The 17,059-nt window shown below is 49.3% G+C and overlaps 1 protein-coding gene across 1 annotated transcript; it reads left to right on the top strand.

Moving 5' to 3' along the window:
- The first annotated feature begins 8,694 nt into the window (after positions 1–8,694).
- On the top strand, positions 8,695–16,401 carry IZUMO2 (IZUMO family member 2). The gene is made up of 7 exons (XM_077747357.1): positions 8,695–8,926; positions 9,125–9,199; positions 10,906–10,992; positions 11,229–11,249; positions 12,545–12,625; positions 14,935–15,058; positions 16,289–16,401. Exons 1-7 carry the CDS (start codon positions 8,695–8,697, stop codon positions 16,329–16,331), a joined length of 663 nt encoding a protein of 220 aa, XP_077603483.1. The 3' UTR covers positions 16,332–16,401.
- The last annotated feature ends 658 nt before the right edge of the window (positions 16,402–17,059 follow it).

The raw sequence follows: 17,059 nt of genomic DNA on the forward strand, positions 1-17,059 counted from the left end.
GGTGACACCTCAAAGAGAAGTTAAAGAGGGGCGCCTGGGTGGCTCAGTGGTTAAGTGTCCAACGTCGGCTCAGGTCATGATCTCGCAGGTCGAGAGTTCAAGCCCCGCGTCGGGCTCTGTGCTCACAGCTCAGAGCCTGGGGCCTGCTTCATTTTCTGTGTCTCCCTTTGTCTCTGCCCCTCCCTCGATCACGCTCTCTCTCTCCTTCATAAATAAAGATTTAAAAAAATCAAAGAGAAGTTAAAGAAAGGCAGGAAGGCAGAAAAAGGAAAAGCAGGCGAGGAGGGAAAACGAGAGACACAGAAAGGCTGAGATCCAGAGATGCGAGACAGAGGCCCAGAGACAGGGAGAGGCAAAAAGAGAAGAACAGTGGGGGACTAAGAGTGAGGAAGGGGGACAGCTGGGACAGCAGCAGGGTGGACAGCCTAGGGTCACCTCACCATCCCAGCACAGCCGGGAGAGAGAGAGCCGAGGGAGCAGCTGTTTGCAGAGAGGCTCTGGGACTGGAGGGTGGGGGCGTCCTGGCCCCAGAGGCCACCTGCAGCTGAAACTTGAGCAAAAATNGTGTGACCGTGCCCCGCCCCGTGGGTGTGAGAAATTCCCCAGGAACAGGTCACGGGCCCCACCTCTTTCTCGGGGTGACACCCAGGCCCTGTCCAGGGTGTGAGGGAGTGTGTGTGTGCACGCGCCCGCGTGCATGTGTGCTATGTAGCCAGCAAATAGCACTGCAAGTTTTTTATTTTTAAAGCTTTTTTTCTTACTGTCAAATATAATGTACATCCAGAAAACTACATAATACATAATGTACGAGCAACCCAAGTGTCTGTCGACGGTTGAACAGATAAAATGTGGTCTATCCATCCAGCGGAGTACTTTTTTTTAAATGTTTATTTATTTTTGAGAGAGAGACACACACACAAAGCGCAAGGGGGGGTGAGTCGCCGAGAGAGAGGGGGGGGCCACAGAATCCAAAGCAGGCTCCAGGCTCCGAGCTGTCAGCACAGAGCCCGAAGGAGGGCTCGAACTCACGAACCGTGAGATCATAACCGGAACCAAAGTCGGACACTTAACCGCCTGAGCCACCCAGCGCCCCTATAGAATTGATTTTATAAGTCACAATTTGCAGGGTAGTTAATGAGTGTAAAATGAAAGCCTCCTAATCACCAGCAAGCCACAAAACAGGACCCTGCGCCCCCTCCTCACAGCCCCTCCCTCCTGGCTCTTCCAACATACTTCTCCTGGTGATCTGGTCGCTTCTGCTTCCGCCAGTTTTGCACTTTCTGTCGATGGAATCTTAGATCACATCTCTTTTCTGTGGCTTCTTTGGCCTGAAGTCACATCTAAGACATGCATCCAAGATGGTGTCTGGAGACCATTCCAGACCATTCCGGTGCCGAGGGGAATGAATGGCCCGGTTGAACGTGCTGCGGTGGGACCACACAGTCAAAACATACCGTCAGTTAACTGCATTCGCAAAAGATTAATGTAAAACCACTCCAGATTTCTGCAACTGGCAATTAGAGCAGTTTTGTTTGGTGGTTGAAAGGCCCAATCTTGGGGGGATTGCGGGGCGGGGGAGGGGGGCTCAGCGGGTTAACCCTCCGACTTCCCGCCAGAGTTCCAGCCCCATGTCACGCTCTGTGCTGACAGCTCAGGGCCTGGAGCCTGCTTCGAGGATTCTGTGTCTCCCTCTCTCTCTGGCCCTACTTTGCTGATGCTCTGTCTCACTCTCAAAAATAAACATTTAAAGAAAAAGAATCTCTGAAATGCTCTGATTTTTTAAAATGTTTTATTTATTTCTGAGAGAGAGAGAGAGAGAATGGCAGCGGGAGCAGGGGAGAGTCAGAGAGACACAGAATCTGGAGCAGGCTCCAGGCTCCCAGCTGTTAGCACAGAACCATAGCGGGGCTCGAACGCAGGAACCGTGAGATCATGACCTGAGCCAAAGTCGGCGGCTTAACCGACTGAGCCACCCAGGCGCCCCTGAAATNACCGACCGTTTCCCGGCATTCTTTCCCACCAGCCTCGCACCAACGCGGCCTTGGCCGGCAGAGCCAGGCCACCAGGCCGCCCAGCAGGGATCCAGTGACCTCATCTTGGCTGCCTGGGCCCACTCCTGCTTCTGTCCCTACCTACGCATCCCAGCGTGAGTGGCTCGACCCACTAAGCCTCATTTGCCACATCTGTCAAATAGGGATTTTTTTTCCCAAGCTGTGTGCTGATTTAATGTGCTAAAGCCTGCCTTCCTTTAGACAATACACTAGCTTGTGTCGAGTACTTTACCAGGTTCATGGAGCACAGGGAACCCTCTGTAAATATTCCAGGAGCAGGTAACAGCTTTTTCGGCAGTGGCAGTGTGTGCGGGATGCGGACCCTGTGCTTTCTCTATGACACAGTGTCTCTGGCAAAAGCACTATCCTGGATTTGCACTGCCTGGGTTCAAATCCCAGCTCTCCCATCAGCCAGCTGTGCCGCCTTAGAATAGTTACTTAACCTCTCTGGTCCTCAGTGTCCCCGTTTATCAATGGGGGTCACTGAGCAGCTGTGAGACTGAGTTGATGCACGGAAAGCATAGTTAGGACAGTGCCTAACGACATAGTTAGGACACGTCGTACATAAGTGCTCAATAAATGTTAGGTGTTGTTTTACCTTTTACTTTTTTTTACTTTTTTCTTTTTTTTTAAGTTTATTTATTTATTTTGAAAGGGAGCACAAGCAGGGGAGGGGTTGAGAAAAAGGAAGAGAATCCCAAGCAGGCTCTGTCCTGTCAGCGAGGAGCCCCACGTGGGGCTTAAACCCACGAACGCTGAGATCATGACCTGAGCCTGAATCCAGAGTCGGTTGCTTAACCAATCGAGCTCCCTCTAGGTGTTGTTTTATTACTTCATGGGATTGTTGTGAGAATTACTTGAATTAAACATGAGTATCTAGAATAGCATGTGGCACTTAGTACATGCTCAAGGGGGACCAGATTTTGGTGTCCAGTAGCAGTTTCCACATTTCCCATAATGCCCTGGGACATTTATGGAGCCTTCCCATACACCACCATTCCACCAAATGGCTGCCTTCGCTGGTCTTAGAATATATTATCCACAAATTCTTTGACCCTTCTTCCTTCAAAGGGTGGAGACTAATTCCCTTTCCCTTGAACATGAGCCAGACTCGATGGCTTGCTTCTAACAGATAGAACATGGTAGAAATAATGGTGTGTGACTTCTGCGGCTAGGTTAACAAAAGACATAGCTCCCAGGGCCCCTGGGTGGCTCAGTCAGTTAAGTGGCCCCCTTGGGCTCAGATCATGATCTCGCGGTTCATGAGTTCGAGCCGCACATCGGGCTCTGTGCTGACAGCTCAGAGCCTGGAGCCTGCTTCGGATTCTGTGTCTCCCTCTCTCTCTGCCCCTTCCCTGCTTGCACTCTGTCTCTGTCTCTCAAAAATAAATAAGCCTGTGGAGAGACTCGGAGAGCAAGGACTTAAGGCTTTCTGCCACGAGCCAGCACCAGCTTGTGAGAGGGACACCCTGGGGCGCAGATTCTCCAGCCCCAATCTTGCTTTCAGATGACTGCAGCCCGGGTGGACATCAGAAAACTCTGAGCCGCCACTGAATAGCTCAGCCACTTCCTAATTCCTGACCCACAGAAACCGTGAGATAACAAACACTCATTGTTGTTCTTAGGCACTGTGTCTGGGTTTTTTTGTTGTTGTTGTTGTTCTTGTTCTTTTTGTTACACAGCAACAGGTGACTATTACATTGCTGCTGCAATGGCATGATGGAACTTCTCTGAGCCAGCCCCAGACTTGAGGGCGAAGCTCTCAGCTCTCAGGTCCTTTAGCTTAAAGAGGGCTTCGAGCCAGTCATTCAAGCTGCCCACAAATATTCCAACTCTCAGTCCTTCTGGGTGCCCGAAGGCTCACTCTTCCTCACTCTCCTGAAGTGCGGTGTGGCCAGATGACTCACTCTGGCCAAGGGGCAGGTGTCATTTGTGGGTGGAAACATTTAAGAGTGAATGTTGGTTTCTTCTTTTTTTTTTTGGTCCCCTCTTCCAGAGTCCAGACGAGGCAGCCACAATGATATGAGTGAAAAATCAGTTTGTTGTTTTACACCACTGAGATAGTGGGCCTGGCTGTTATAACAGCATAACTCAGCCCACTCCTGACTAATATGGGCATATTTCATGTCTCGTCACCCCTCCACTCTCAAAAGTTCTACATCCACATCTATTGTTTTCTCTCCTTCTTTGCTACTGTCTCCCCTCCCCAGCTCAGAGGGCCCCCCTTTGCCCTTCCATTTTTAATAACCTCAGGTGCAAAAGGTTACATCAATCATAATCTTCATTTCATAAAGCTTATAAAAATACCCAGCACTTTGATAGCTCTTGCTACGTACTGATCTACACTCTATACATTTTTTTATTACATTTTAAAAAATCTTTTTAAATGTTTATTTATTTTTGAGAGAGAGGGCACGAGTGGGGGAGGGGCAGAGAGAGAGAGAAGGAGACACAGAATCCGAAGCAGGGTCCAGGCTCTGAGCTGTCAGCATAGTCCCGACGTGGGGCTTGAACCCACCAACTGTGAGATCATGACCCAAGCCAAAGTGGAGTGCTTAACCGACTGAGCCACCCAGGGACCCCAATACATCTTCTTATTTAATCCTTGGGACAAGCCTGTAATGTAGGGAGTCTTCTCATTTCATTTTATGGGTGAAGAAACTATCACAGAGAGGTTACCTGATGTACCTGAGGCCACCCAGTAATTAGGCGCAAAAGCTTAATGATTAATTCATTCAAACGCAGACAGCCTGACCCACCCTGGCAGTACCCTTAACCACCTGGCTCACACAAAGTCAGTGTTAGTTTTATTTATTTGTTTTTATTTATTTTCAGAGAAAGAGCAAGAGAGCAAGCAGGGAAGGGCAGAGAGGGAGAGAGAGAGAATCCCAAGCAGGCTCCGCACTGTCAGTGCAGAGCCCGATGTGGGGCTTGAACCCATGATCCATGAGATCATGACCTGAGTCCAAAATCAAGAGTTGGACACTTAACTGACTGAGCCACCCAGCCGCCCCAAGTCTTATTTATATTCCTTAGTCCGTTAACTCCACTTTGCGCTCCCACCCACACTCCTTTCCTTCCCTGCCAGAGCTGCCATTCGTCCTGTTCATCTGAATCCTTTTGTTTATCGATTTCCTTACACGTTGCCTATTCTTGGAGGACGATGTATGAATCTTAAATTTATATCAACAGCGTTGGGTGGTAGTTCTTGCTCTGGTTGTTACTATTTTCACTCTGATCCATTCTTGTTGCTTCGTGTACAGCCCAGTCCGTTGCTCCTCGTGGCTGCAGAAGCCTCCACCCTGCACGCTGGGGGGGCCTCCTCCTCCCCTGAGATGGCCACCAGGTTGCCGTTAACAGCTCCCATCATAAACAACACTGTGGCTGGGGCGCCTGGGGGGCTCAGTCAGTTGGCCGACTTCAGCTCAGGTCATGATCTCACAGTTCATGGATTCAAGACCTATGTCGGGCTCTGTGCTGGCAGCTCAGAGCCTGGAGCCTGTTTCAGATTCTCTCTCTCTTCTCTCCGCCTCGCCCCTGCCCATGCTCTCTCTCAAAAATGAGTAAACATTAAAAAAATTTTTTAATTAAAAATAAATAACACTGATGAACACCATGCCCCTCGTGGGCAAGTTTGAGAACTTCTTCAGCCTCTTCACCAAGAGTGGAATTGCTGGGCTGTGAAATCTGCAGATGTTTAATTTAACTGAGGGTGTTCCCAAACTGCGCTTTAACGTGGCTGTATTTTCGGAGAAATAAAACCGGTTCTGCTTCCTGATTCTTCCTGCCTCAGACCTGGACCTGAGGCTTTGGTGCTTAGAAGCTGTGGAATTTACAGCCTTTGTTTTCCTACCTTTGTTTTCCATCCCGTTCTGAAGACATCTTAGGGCGGACAGCCCCTCGACTCCGCGTGCATGGGGCATGGTGATGGGAGAAGAGGGGAGGCCAGCGCCTTCCTATCTCGGTTCTTATCTCAAAGTATGGGCTCTGCCGCATTAGCTACGACTTTAAGTGGCTAATTCTGGGTAGGCGAGGGCAGAAGGAAGTCACGGGTGAGACTCAGGTGGGGGAGAGGAATTTCACTCGGGTGTGAGCGCCCTCTGGCGGTCTGATTGCCCATTACACGTTGTGTGGTTCCCCGCACCAACCCCAGCGAATTGAATCACATCAACGTAAATAGTATGCATTGGATATCATTGTGCTAAAACAGCGATATCCGATTGAAATATGAGTCCCACATGTAATTTCAAAATTTCTGCTAGCCATGTTAAGAAAGTAAAGAGAGGCAAGTGATATTAATTATAATATTTTATTTAACTCATACCCAAAATGTTATAATTTCAACATGCAACCATTATAGAAATTACTGAAACATTTTACTTTTTTTTTCTCTGGTACTAAGTCTTTGATACGTTCTCAGGATAGCACATGTCAATTTGGACATTAAATTTTCTTTAAAAACATTTGATCTTGGGGCGCCTGGGTGGCTCAGTCGGTTAAACGCCCGGCTTTGGTTCAGGTCATGATCTTGCGGTTTCGTGGGTTCGAGCCCCGCATCAGCTCTGTGCTGACAGCTAGCCTGGAGCCTGTTTCCGATTCTGTATCTCCCTCTCTCTCTCTGCCCCTCTCCTGCTCTCATGCTCTCTCTCAAAAAAAAAAAAAAAAAAAGTTCAGTTACTCAGTCACACCACATTTCAAGCGGTCAACAGCCACATGTGACCAGTGGCTCGCACAGTGTATGGCACAGACATTGCTTTACACCATTACATCGTTGGCATGAGGCAGGTATATTGTGACTCCCAATTTACACAGGAGGAAATTGAAGCCCAGAAAAGGAAACTGACTTTTTTTTCCTCTTTCTTTCACTCAACAAATATTTATTGAACATCTATCATATACCAGGTTCCTTCCAAGGGGTTAGGGACATAATGATGAACAGCATACATAGTTCCTGGCCTCAAGGGGTTTGTTGGATGATATGGGAGCAAGACAAAAAAAATATATTATCAGTTGTAATTAGCATGAAGACAGAAACCAACAGGATAATTAGTTAGTGGCAAACTATGGCCCCCAAGCTAATTATTGTTATTACATTTCTAAATGGTTTGAAAAGAACCAGAAGAAGAAGAATATTTTGTGACATGAAAATTCTATGAAATTTACATTTCGGTGTCCATAAATAAAGTTTTACTGGAACACAGCCTACTCACTCATTTCCATATTGCAACCTGGCCTTCAAAAAGTTTGTTGATCCCTGAAGCAGGGGACAACAAAGGTAGGCATGATTTTATAACCTGGGAGGACTTCTTAGAGGAGGTGATATGGAAGTGGAGGAGTTAGGAGGTGTTTGGGAAAGTCTGATCAGGGTTGAATCAATCAAACCAATGTTAAACGTTCTGAGTGCGAATTTCACAACTCTAAATACTCCAGATTCCTCCTGGACGTGGAATCAGACGGTATGTGTCTTTTTGTGACTGGCTTATCCACTTAACATAATGGCCTTCATCCATGTTGTAGCCTGGCAGAATTTCCTTCCTTTTTGAGAGTGAATAATCTCCCTTTGTAAATGTATCTCTCATTTTGTTTACCCACTCATTAGTCGGTAGACACTTTGGTTGCTTCCACAGTGTGGCTTCTGCTAATAATGCTGCTGTGAGCATGGGTGGACAAATGCCCCTGAGCTCCGCTTTGAGTTCTTTTGGGTATTTACCCAAAAGCGAAATTTCCAGATCTTTCTAGATATTTTTTTTAATTTTTTTGAGGAACCTCCATACTGTTTTCCATAGCAGTTCTTTACATTCCCACCAACAGTGCACAAGGGTCCCAATGTGTCCACATCCTTGCCAACGCTAGCTATTTTCTGTTTTCCTGGTAAGTAGGCATCCTAATGAGTGTGAGGTGGCATCTCATTGTGGTTTTGATTTGCATTTCCCTGGTGCTCAGTGATGTGAAGCATCTTTTCATGCACTTATTGGCCATTCTTATATCTTCTTTGGAGAAATGCCTGTTCGAGGCCTTTGCCCATTTTTTTTAGTGGTTTCTTTTTTGAGAGAGAGGCAGAGACAGAGAGTGAGTGGGGGAGGGGCAGGGAGAGGGAGAGGGAGAGAGAGAGAGAGAGAGAGAGAGAGAGAATCTTAAGCAGGCTTCACACCCAGCATGGAACCTGACCCAGGGCTCGATCTTACAACTGTGAGATCATGACCTGAATGGAAATCATGAATTGGATGCTTAACGAACTGAGCCACTCAGGCGCCCCAGGACTGCGTCCGTCTTATTCAGTCTACCTCCAGCAGTGGCTGCTCCACTGGAATTTGTTGAACAAACGAATGTAAGTCCATGTGAGCAGAGCCTGTTAGCCTCCTCTCTGTATCGGGTGCTTAGAACAGAGCCTGGCACACAGTGCTCAATAAATATGGGTTGCCTGAATGAATGTAAGATCCAGGAGGGCAAGGCAGAGCTCTCTGTTTTTCTAGACTCTCTTGCTAGCTTCTAGAACCACACCTGGCACATAGCAAGTGCCCAGCAAACAGGTGCCTATACACACAGGGAATTCTCCCTTCCTCCTCTTCCTCCCTGACCCCGCCCCTGCTTCGGGGGTGGGGCCGGCCAGCTTCTCTCTCCATGACGTCACAAAGGCCTGGCCATGCCTCCGGCCCTGGCTCTGCTGCTGCTGCTGGGCCTGAGCGCCCGCGGAGGCCGGGGCTGCCTGCAGTGTGACCACTCGGTGCAGGAGGCCCTGACCCAGCTGCGCTTGGCCCTCATCCCCAAGCGCTTCCTTCAGGAGCAGCTGCAGGTCCGCGCCCAGACCCTTCTGCTGGGCATGGAGGGGCCTTTCTTCCGGGACTACGCTCTGAACGCGTTTGTGGGGAAAGTGGGTGCGTGCTGGAGAGGGGAGGGGGCCTGGCACAGCGAGGGAAAAGGGACACGTGGGGCGTAGCCCCAGGCTGGGGTGGGAGACGCTTCGGGGACCACAGTCCCCAAGAGGGGAAGATGGGACCGGTCCTGGAGGAAGATGGGGGTGTCCCTTGGCTCTCTGGGGGACCCACTGGAATTTCCTCCCTTCTTGCCTCCAGGGATAGATCACCTAGAACACGTGGCGTCCTTTATCAAGAACCAAACAAGCCACTTACTGGTTAATTCTCTAAGAGGTAGGAGCTAAGGGGGAAAGCCTTTTCCCAGTCCCCTTCCCCGCCCTCCCTTTCCGCGGGTCCACCACGCCTCCCCTGGATATAAACAAAACAAAACAAAACAAAACAAAAACGTGCACATAGCCTTTAGTGTGTGTCGTCTGGCAGGATGCTAAAGTGGTGTCCTCAAAGTCCAGGACAGTTCATCACCGTGAGCGCTACCGTGATCTGCCCTTTACAGAGCAGGTGACTGAGGCTCAGAGAAGTTAGGTGACTTTGCCAAAGAACACAGCTCAGACATTGTGCTGCTAACCACCCTACAGGGCGGGTGCCTTGCGGTTTTGTGGTCAGTGGCCCCAGGGGGTTAGTCATTCGAGGGCCTTCTGACGGTCCCCCAGCAGAGGGCAGGAGAGGGCCCTGTGGACAAGAGCCGGTGGCGGGTGGGGAGACTTAAGCCCCAGAAGGTTTGCCCCACTTTGAAAGCTAGAGCAGGGGGCGCCTGGGTGGCTCAGTCGGTTAAGCGTCCGACTTCGGCTCAGTCACGATCTCGCGGTCACGATCTCGCGGTTTGTGGGTTCGAGCCCCGCGTTGGGCTCTGTGCTGACTGCCAGCTCAGAGCCTGGAGTCTGTTTCAGATTCTGTGTCTCCCTCTCTCTCTGACTCCCCCGCTCACGCTGTCTCTCTCTCTCTCTCTCAGAAATAAATAAAAAACATTAAAATTAAAAAAGAAAGAAAGAAAGAAAGCTAGAGCAGGAAAGCGGACCCCGCAGAAGAGCCCACCATCTTCGTTGAAGATGAAATGTGTGTGGGTTTGTGTGTGTGCACGCGCGTGCACGTGTGCGGCTTGTAGAAAGCAATGCCTGGAAGCGGTAGGAGGGAGGTCACCGAAATACTGATGCCGCGTGTCCTAGGGTCGAGGGACTGAGGGTGAGGCTTGCTTGCTTCCCCGTGTTTGTCAAATTGCATAGTTTTCCATTCCTCTTCCTTTCTCCTCCCCTCAGCCGTTTTTTCTTTTAAAGAGGAACATGTAATAGTCCCAGAATCAGGAGGAAATAACCATCATTTGAATGGTGTTATTAAAACAAATCAGATTTTATCTCCTTTTTTAGAATTACCTGACCGTTTAGTGAATATGAAAGCTTTAAAAGAGCAATACACACTAAGGGGTGCAGGGTTTCTTTTTTGGGGTAATGAGGAGCCTCAAATGGTGGCAATGATTACACCGCCCTGTGAATATGCTAAAAACCACTGAATTGTGCACTTTAAATGAGTGAATGTATGGTTTGTGAGTTATTGCTCAAGAAAGCTTTCAAAAAAGGAGGAAACCAGACATATAGAATGCTGCCATATTGGATGGTGCAGATGTAGGTAACAAAGTCATGAGGCTGGATGAGAACAGCTGTATGAAGGAGTGAGTGTAGACAGAGAAGACGGGAGAGCGGATCAGAGAAAGGAAAGGAGAGGTGACCAAGTCCACCCTTCTACTACTTACCAGATGAGGAAACTGAGGCCCGTGGAAGTGGTCCATCCTGGAGCACCCACAGTGGATCAGGAGCTAGATGTCGGACCTCCAGGACCACAGATCTGCCCAGCGGACCTAAGTAACACCCAGTCTTGGTTACTCCTGGTGAATGAAAAGGAGTTTCCTCATCTCTCTGAAGCTGCAGACGGGGTGGGCTTGCTGGGTGCCTCCCACCCCACGAGGATCTCTCTCTCTCCCCCCTCAGATGGGCCTCTGCTGGAAGAACTGATAGCTCTCAGGGAGAGTGTAATCAAGGAGCTCAAGAAAGTTTTAAAATTGTATGAAGTAAAAGGTGAGGCATCTCTCTCCACCAAGCTCCCCTCCCCGCCCCCATTATCATTCCATCCGCTTCTCCCACTTTTCCTCCCAAACCCTTTGCTCACTAACCCCCCCACCCCACCCCATGACAGAGAAGGCTTTCCCTGCCTCTCCCCAATATTCCCTGCGCTCTTTCCCTCCTGGTCCCTTCCCATGAAATTCTCAAATCGCTGCCCTGACTTAACTCACTTCAGCTCTTTTCTCTCGCAGCCTGCAATCGCAGAACTTGCCGTGAGTCCTGGATTTATTGTCCCTTCTCTCCCCTCCTGCACCTCTTTACCCTGTCTCCCCCAAATCAACCCCCGCCATCACCTGCTCCATCTGGTGTTTCCTCCTCCCCAAAGCTACAGTATCCAGGGATCGCTGATTTCCGAGGGATTTTGCAAGTGGTTGCAACCTGCAAAAAAGGATTTTGGCGGGGACGGGAGTCAGATGGGATAAGCCATGTCGTAGTAACAAACAAACCCCAGATTTCCGTGGTTGAACAAAGGAAAGATTTATTTCTCTCCTACCCAAATTCCACTGAGAGTTGAACAGTTCTTCAAAAATGGTGACTCAGGATATAGGCTGCACCTAGGTTGTGGCTTCTTTTTTAAATTTAATTTTAGAGAGAGCCCAAGCCGGGGAGAGGGGCAGAGGGAGAAAGAATCCTGAGCAGGCTCCATGCTCAGCACAAAGCCCTACTTGGGGTTCGATCCCATAACCCTGGAATCATGAACTGAACAGAAATCAAGAGTCAGGTGTTCAACCGACTGAGCCATCCAGGCGCCCCTCTGTTGTGGCTTATAAGGTAGCTTCGGAGGGGGAAGAGAGGAAAACTCCTACAGGAACTCTAATGTCCTGGCCGGGAATTGGCCCCACCTCTCTGCCCACTTTCCATTGGCCAGAACTCTGGTCATATGGTTGCAACCTACCCCAAAGGAGCCTGGGAAATGTAGTCTTTTTTTGCATGGCCGAAAGTGGAGGAGATGATGAGTGAGCATCTAGCTCAGGTCACAGAGGGCTGCAAAACAGGAATATAGAAATGCAAATGTTCTATTTGTAGACATTTAATTAAGCATTTGTTTACTTAATTCAATGTCTACAAACAGATGTTGGTCAACTGGACAACTGCAATTCAGCTCTTCAATGATTATATAAATTTTTTACTTTTTTTTTCTTTAGAGAGAGAGAGAGAGCATGAACAAGGGAGAAGGAGTAGAGGGAGGGAGAGAGAGAATGAGAATCCTAAGCAGGCTCCACGCTCAGCCCAGAGCCCAACACGGGGCTCCATCCCAGGACCCTGAGATCATGACCTGAGTGGGAAATCCAGTTGGATGCTCAACTGACTGAGCCACCCAGGCGCCCCTGTATAAAATTCATTATTTATGCGAATCAGTGCATTTTGCTCAGCTTGCTTTGCTGCACGTGGAACCTCCAAATTCAGGAGAGCCAAGGGAGTGCGTCTTCTCTTTCCCCGCTGCCTTTGTGCCCTTGCCATTCCTCTGATATCTGCCCTCACCCCCCCCCCTTTCCCTCCTGTCCAGACTTGCTGAAAGAAGTTGTCTTGGACTGTTTACATTGCCAGAAGATCAGTCCAAGCTGTATCCAAAGAAAGTACTGTTTTGGTAAGCTCCTGGGGGTGGGGGAAGCCAGGGGTGCATGAGAGATGAAGACAGCCATGACCCAGCAGATGGGCTTTGCGTTCCCCTGCAGATAGCCTTCAGTCCTGCACTCGCCAGATGTTGCTTCCACATTCTGAAATCTGTTTTCCCCCTACTGTTAAATAAGGAAGACCCCACTGTAGCTTTATTTTTATTGATTATTTTCTTCAAGATTTTAAAAATATTTTTAAGTAATCTCTACACCCAATGTGGGGCCTGAACTCATGACCTGAGATCAAGAGTCATATGCTCCACCGACTGAACCAACCAGATACCTGTAACTTTAAGATGTCTTTATTGCCAGAATGGCAGGTGCTAGAAAGACATTGTGTTTTTAGCCAGTGCCATACCTGGGTAGTCCAGAAGGATCTGCTGAATTCATTCAATTATTCAGAGATTTTTTTAAATGTATATCCTTCTAGCAGAGAGAATAGTACAATGAGCCCCCATATATCTATCAAGCTCGAATAATCATGCTGGAACTTTTCACGTGCTGTTCTCTCTCTGTCACACTATTCCTCTCACTCCCTCATTTCAAAAAAGTCTCCAAGTTCACATCCTCAAACAGGTCACACTCACCCTGATCACACTCTGAAGTAGCACTTCCTATCAAATTATGTTGACAGATGGACATTCTGCCACATTTGCTTCACTTACCTTATTTATTGCCATAGTATTTCTTAAAAAGTAAGCTCTATGCCCAACATGGGGCTCAAACTCACAACCACAAGATCAAGAGTCACATGCTCTGCCAGCTGAGCCAGCCAGGTGCCCCATAGACATGGTATTTTAAAAGTATTCAAGCACTGTGAGCTTTCGCCCATATGGTGCACCTCTAAAAAATAAGGGCATTTCCTACGAAAATACAAGGCCATTCTCATACCGAAAAAAACCTAGCAACAATTCTTCAATATCAAGGGATTCTAAGTCCCTTTTGCAACTTCCCTAAATGTCCCCAGAATATCTTTCACAGCTGATTATTTCCAACCAGGACACAACGAAAGGACTTCTCATACTATTCAATTGTAAATGTTTTCCACTTCTTTTTTAAGTTTATGTTTATTTTAATTATTTTAATGTTTATTTATTTTTGAGAGAGAGAGAAACAGAGAGTAAGCAGGGAGGTGCAGAAAGAGAGGGAGACTCAGAATCCAAAGCAGGCTCCAGGCTCCGAGCTGTCAGCACAGAGCCCAACACAGGGCTCGAACTCACAGACCGTGAGATCACGACCTGAGCCAAAGTCAGCCGCTTAACCGACTGAGCCACCCAGGCTCCCCTATTTTATTTTATTTTAAAAAAATGTTTATATATTATTTTTGAGAGGGAGTTGGGGCACCTGGGTGGCTCAGTCTGTTAAGGGGCTGACTTCAGCTCAGGTCGTGATCTCACGGTCTGTGAGTTCGAGTCCCCGTGTCGGGCTCTGTGCAGACAGTTAGCTCAGAGCCTGGAGCCTGCTTCAGATTCTGTGTCTCCCTCTCTCTATCCCCCTCGCCTGCTCACTCGCTGTCTCTCTGTCTCTCAAATATAAATAAACGTTAAAATTTAAAAAAAAAAAGGGGGGGGGAGGGTCAGAGAGAGAGAGAGATGGAGACAGAGAATCCGAAGCAGGCTCTGAGCGGTCAGCACAGAGCCTGATGCATGGCCTGGTGGACCATGATGAGGACTTGGTGCTTTTATTCTGAATGAGACGCGCCCTCACGGAAGGCTGTGAGGGAAGAGGGACGTGAAAGGCTTAGGTGTGAATGGGCGCCCTCTGGGGGCCATGTGGGGAACTGTAGGGTGAAGAGAAGCCGGAATCCCCGGAGAGGCGCTTTGATGGGGGCTGGACCTTAGGTCGCCGGGGAGGTGGATCAGACTCGGGATCCATTCAGAAGGTGGAGCCAAGAAGCTCCGCTGGCAGAATGAAAGGCAGGGATGGGGGGACGATTGGAAGATGCAGAATGGGGCTCCCAAGGACCTTCAGGGTCCCCAGCGAAGATGCAGACTGACAGCGCTAGACGCTTCGCGGTCATTGTGATGGGCCATATAGGCTGTCGGGCCGTGAGGTCAGGGATGCTTGCCGGTGGGGCTCACGGCAGTACCCAGAGCACCTAGAACAGTGCCTGGGACACAGAATTTGAGGAATGGATGCAGTCAGACCCCGGGAGGGACAGGGGATGGGTGGTGAGGAGGGGAGAGAGGCCCAGGTTGTCTGGGGGAGGGGGTGGGTGTGCGTGCAAGGCCAAGGAAGGGTGATGACTTGGAAGTCAAGGTTGTCTCCCCCATCCCACCAGCTGACAGGCAGCCGCGCATGAACCTGCAGTATGAGAAGGGGCGTGGATACCAGCAGCAGCAGGCCCTGTTTGTCACCATTTCTGTGTTTCTGGCTGTCCTTGCCTTCGGGGTTATCGTGGCTTCGTAAGTCATCCCTGCCCTCTTCTGAGGCCTCCAAATGCCCCACTGGACCCTTCAAAAATGGCACTGCCCTGGCTCAGTCACTCTGTCATTTGGGAGCCCCTCTGCACTCACTTTATTATTTTTTTAATGTTTTATTTTATTTTTGAGAGAGAGAGAGAGAGTCTGAGCACGAGCAGCGGAGGGGCACAGAGAGAGGGAGACACAGAACTTGAAGCAGGCTCCAGGCTCTGCACTGTCAGCACAGAGCCCAATGGCGGGGCTCGAACCCACAAACTGTGAGATCATGATCTGAGCTGAGATCAAGAGTCTGACGCCTGAGCCACCCAGGCGCCCCTCTCTGCGCTCACTTTGTGTCTCCATCTCTCCTTCCCCCTCTCCTCTTCTCCCATTTTCCGTCGGTCTCTGCCTCCCCCTCCTGCCCCTCCCCCTCCTCTCCCCGGTACCCGGTGGTGAGTTAAATCTGCACTCGCACGAGTGTCAGCCCTCACTGTGAGCTTGTTCTGTGTCCCCTTCTCCCTCCCTTTCTCAGCCTCTCCCGTGTGGCTTTCTCGGCCACACCCCTCCTGCAGTCCCATTCTTTCTCTCCCGCCCCCTTGCCCCCACGTTGAATCTGTGCCCTCAGTCTCTTTCTGCCTCTGTGTTTGAATGTTTCTCCTTGTCTCTGGGTCTCTGGCTCCCATCCCATCTGCCTTGCAGACTGTCGCCCTGTCAGCCCTTTCTGCTTCTTTAAACCTCCCTCTTCCCCTCCCATCTCCCCTCTCTTTCTCCAGCACCTTCCCCACCTGTCTCTCCCCTTCCCCCAGGTTTGAACCTCTCCCACAGCCTTCACTCAGTCTTCATTTCTGCCTTGCCCTGTCTTCCCTTCTCACTTCTCTGGATTTCCCATTCTGCCTTGAATCTTGTTTCTCTTCCTCCACAGCTTCTTGCCCAAGCTCTGTCTCGCCCCTCGGCCTCTGTGACATCCATGGCAATTCCGTGGCTTCCCTCTACCTCTCTGGTCTCTCCCACTCTTTCTGTTTCCACATTTTACGCTCAGGACCTGTCCCAAATTTTCTCTCCTCCCTCCTCCTGATTGGCTGAGAACCCTAGAAATCTGCCCAGATACCCATGATGTCACAGGCTGAGCCACATAAGGCTGATGATTGGAGGGAAGTTTGGGGGCGGAGGACGGTTGATCTGCAGGGACCTGAAGTTCTCTTTGTAACCTCCAGGCTTTTTCTCTCCGACCAGGGCTATTACTTACAGGCAAAACCGAAAACTCCTGCTGCAGTAGGGCTGTGGTTTGGAGGTTTGTAAGGGGAAAGGAAAAGAAGTTTAATAAAGTCTATGACAAATTCCTCAAAGTCTCTGCCAGTTTCTGGAGGACCCAACTGGGTGCTCCCCAACGGTTGGGACCAGGTCTCACTCATCTGTAGGTACCAGTTGCCCTACATCAAAGCAGGAGTGATTTGGACCTTCAAGAGGAATGGACGGCCTACGATGAGGGTTTGAAAAAACAACCATTCCTACTCTGGGATCCTAAAGATGACACCCTCCGTAGTGGGACCCTCAAGCATGGTCTGGGACAGTAACAACAGTAGTCAATGCAGAGAATACAGGTCCCCCTCCCTGTCTGAGCTCTTAAATTTTCACCCTCTGTGTTCCTGAATAGATGCAGATACATTTCTTGCTACTTGCTAACCAAAGTAGGAAGCAAAGACATGCGGAGAGCATAGTGTCCTTCTGCTCCTGAACAGAAAACTGTTGCTATCTCATTCAGGATTTGGATAATGAAGGTGTTTGGTGGGAGGGATGGGGGTTGATAAGAAAAATCAAATGTAGTTGAAGATTTAGTCCCCAGCCCAATGCTTGCCCCAGAGGAGGCTCTCAGTAAATATTTGTTAAGTAAATGAGAAGGGGGAGGGGAGTTGGAAGCCTGCAAAAAGGATATTGATCCATATACTGAGGGCCTTTACATGCCAGGGAAAAGAGCTTGGTGGCTTTCCTCAGGGTCTGGGATGG

Source organism: Crocuta crocuta, unplaced genomic scaffold, assembly GCF_008692635.1.
Source record: "Crocuta crocuta isolate KB4526 unplaced genomic scaffold, BGI_CrCroc_1.0 scaffold334, whole genome shotgun sequence".
NCBI classification, from domain to species: domain Eukaryota; kingdom Metazoa; phylum Chordata; class Mammalia; order Carnivora; family Hyaenidae; genus Crocuta; species Crocuta crocuta.

What these genes read in the sequence shown, in the direction of transcription:
- IZUMO2 (XM_077747357.1), top strand. Translation starts at nt 8,695, where the DNA reads ATGCCTCCGGCCCTGGCTCTGCTGCTGCTGCTGGGCCTGAGCGCCCGC. An exon ending in AAAATTGTATGAAGTAAAAG is followed by an intron (nt 10,993 to 11,228) that starts GTGAGGCATCTC and finishes TTTCTCTCGCAG; the next exon opens with CCTGCAATCGCAGAACTTGC. An exon ending in CTGCAATCGCAGAACTTGCC is followed by an intron (nt 11,250 to 12,544) that starts GTGAGTCCTGGA and finishes CCTCCTGTCCAG; the next exon opens with ACTTGCTGAAAGAAGTTGTC.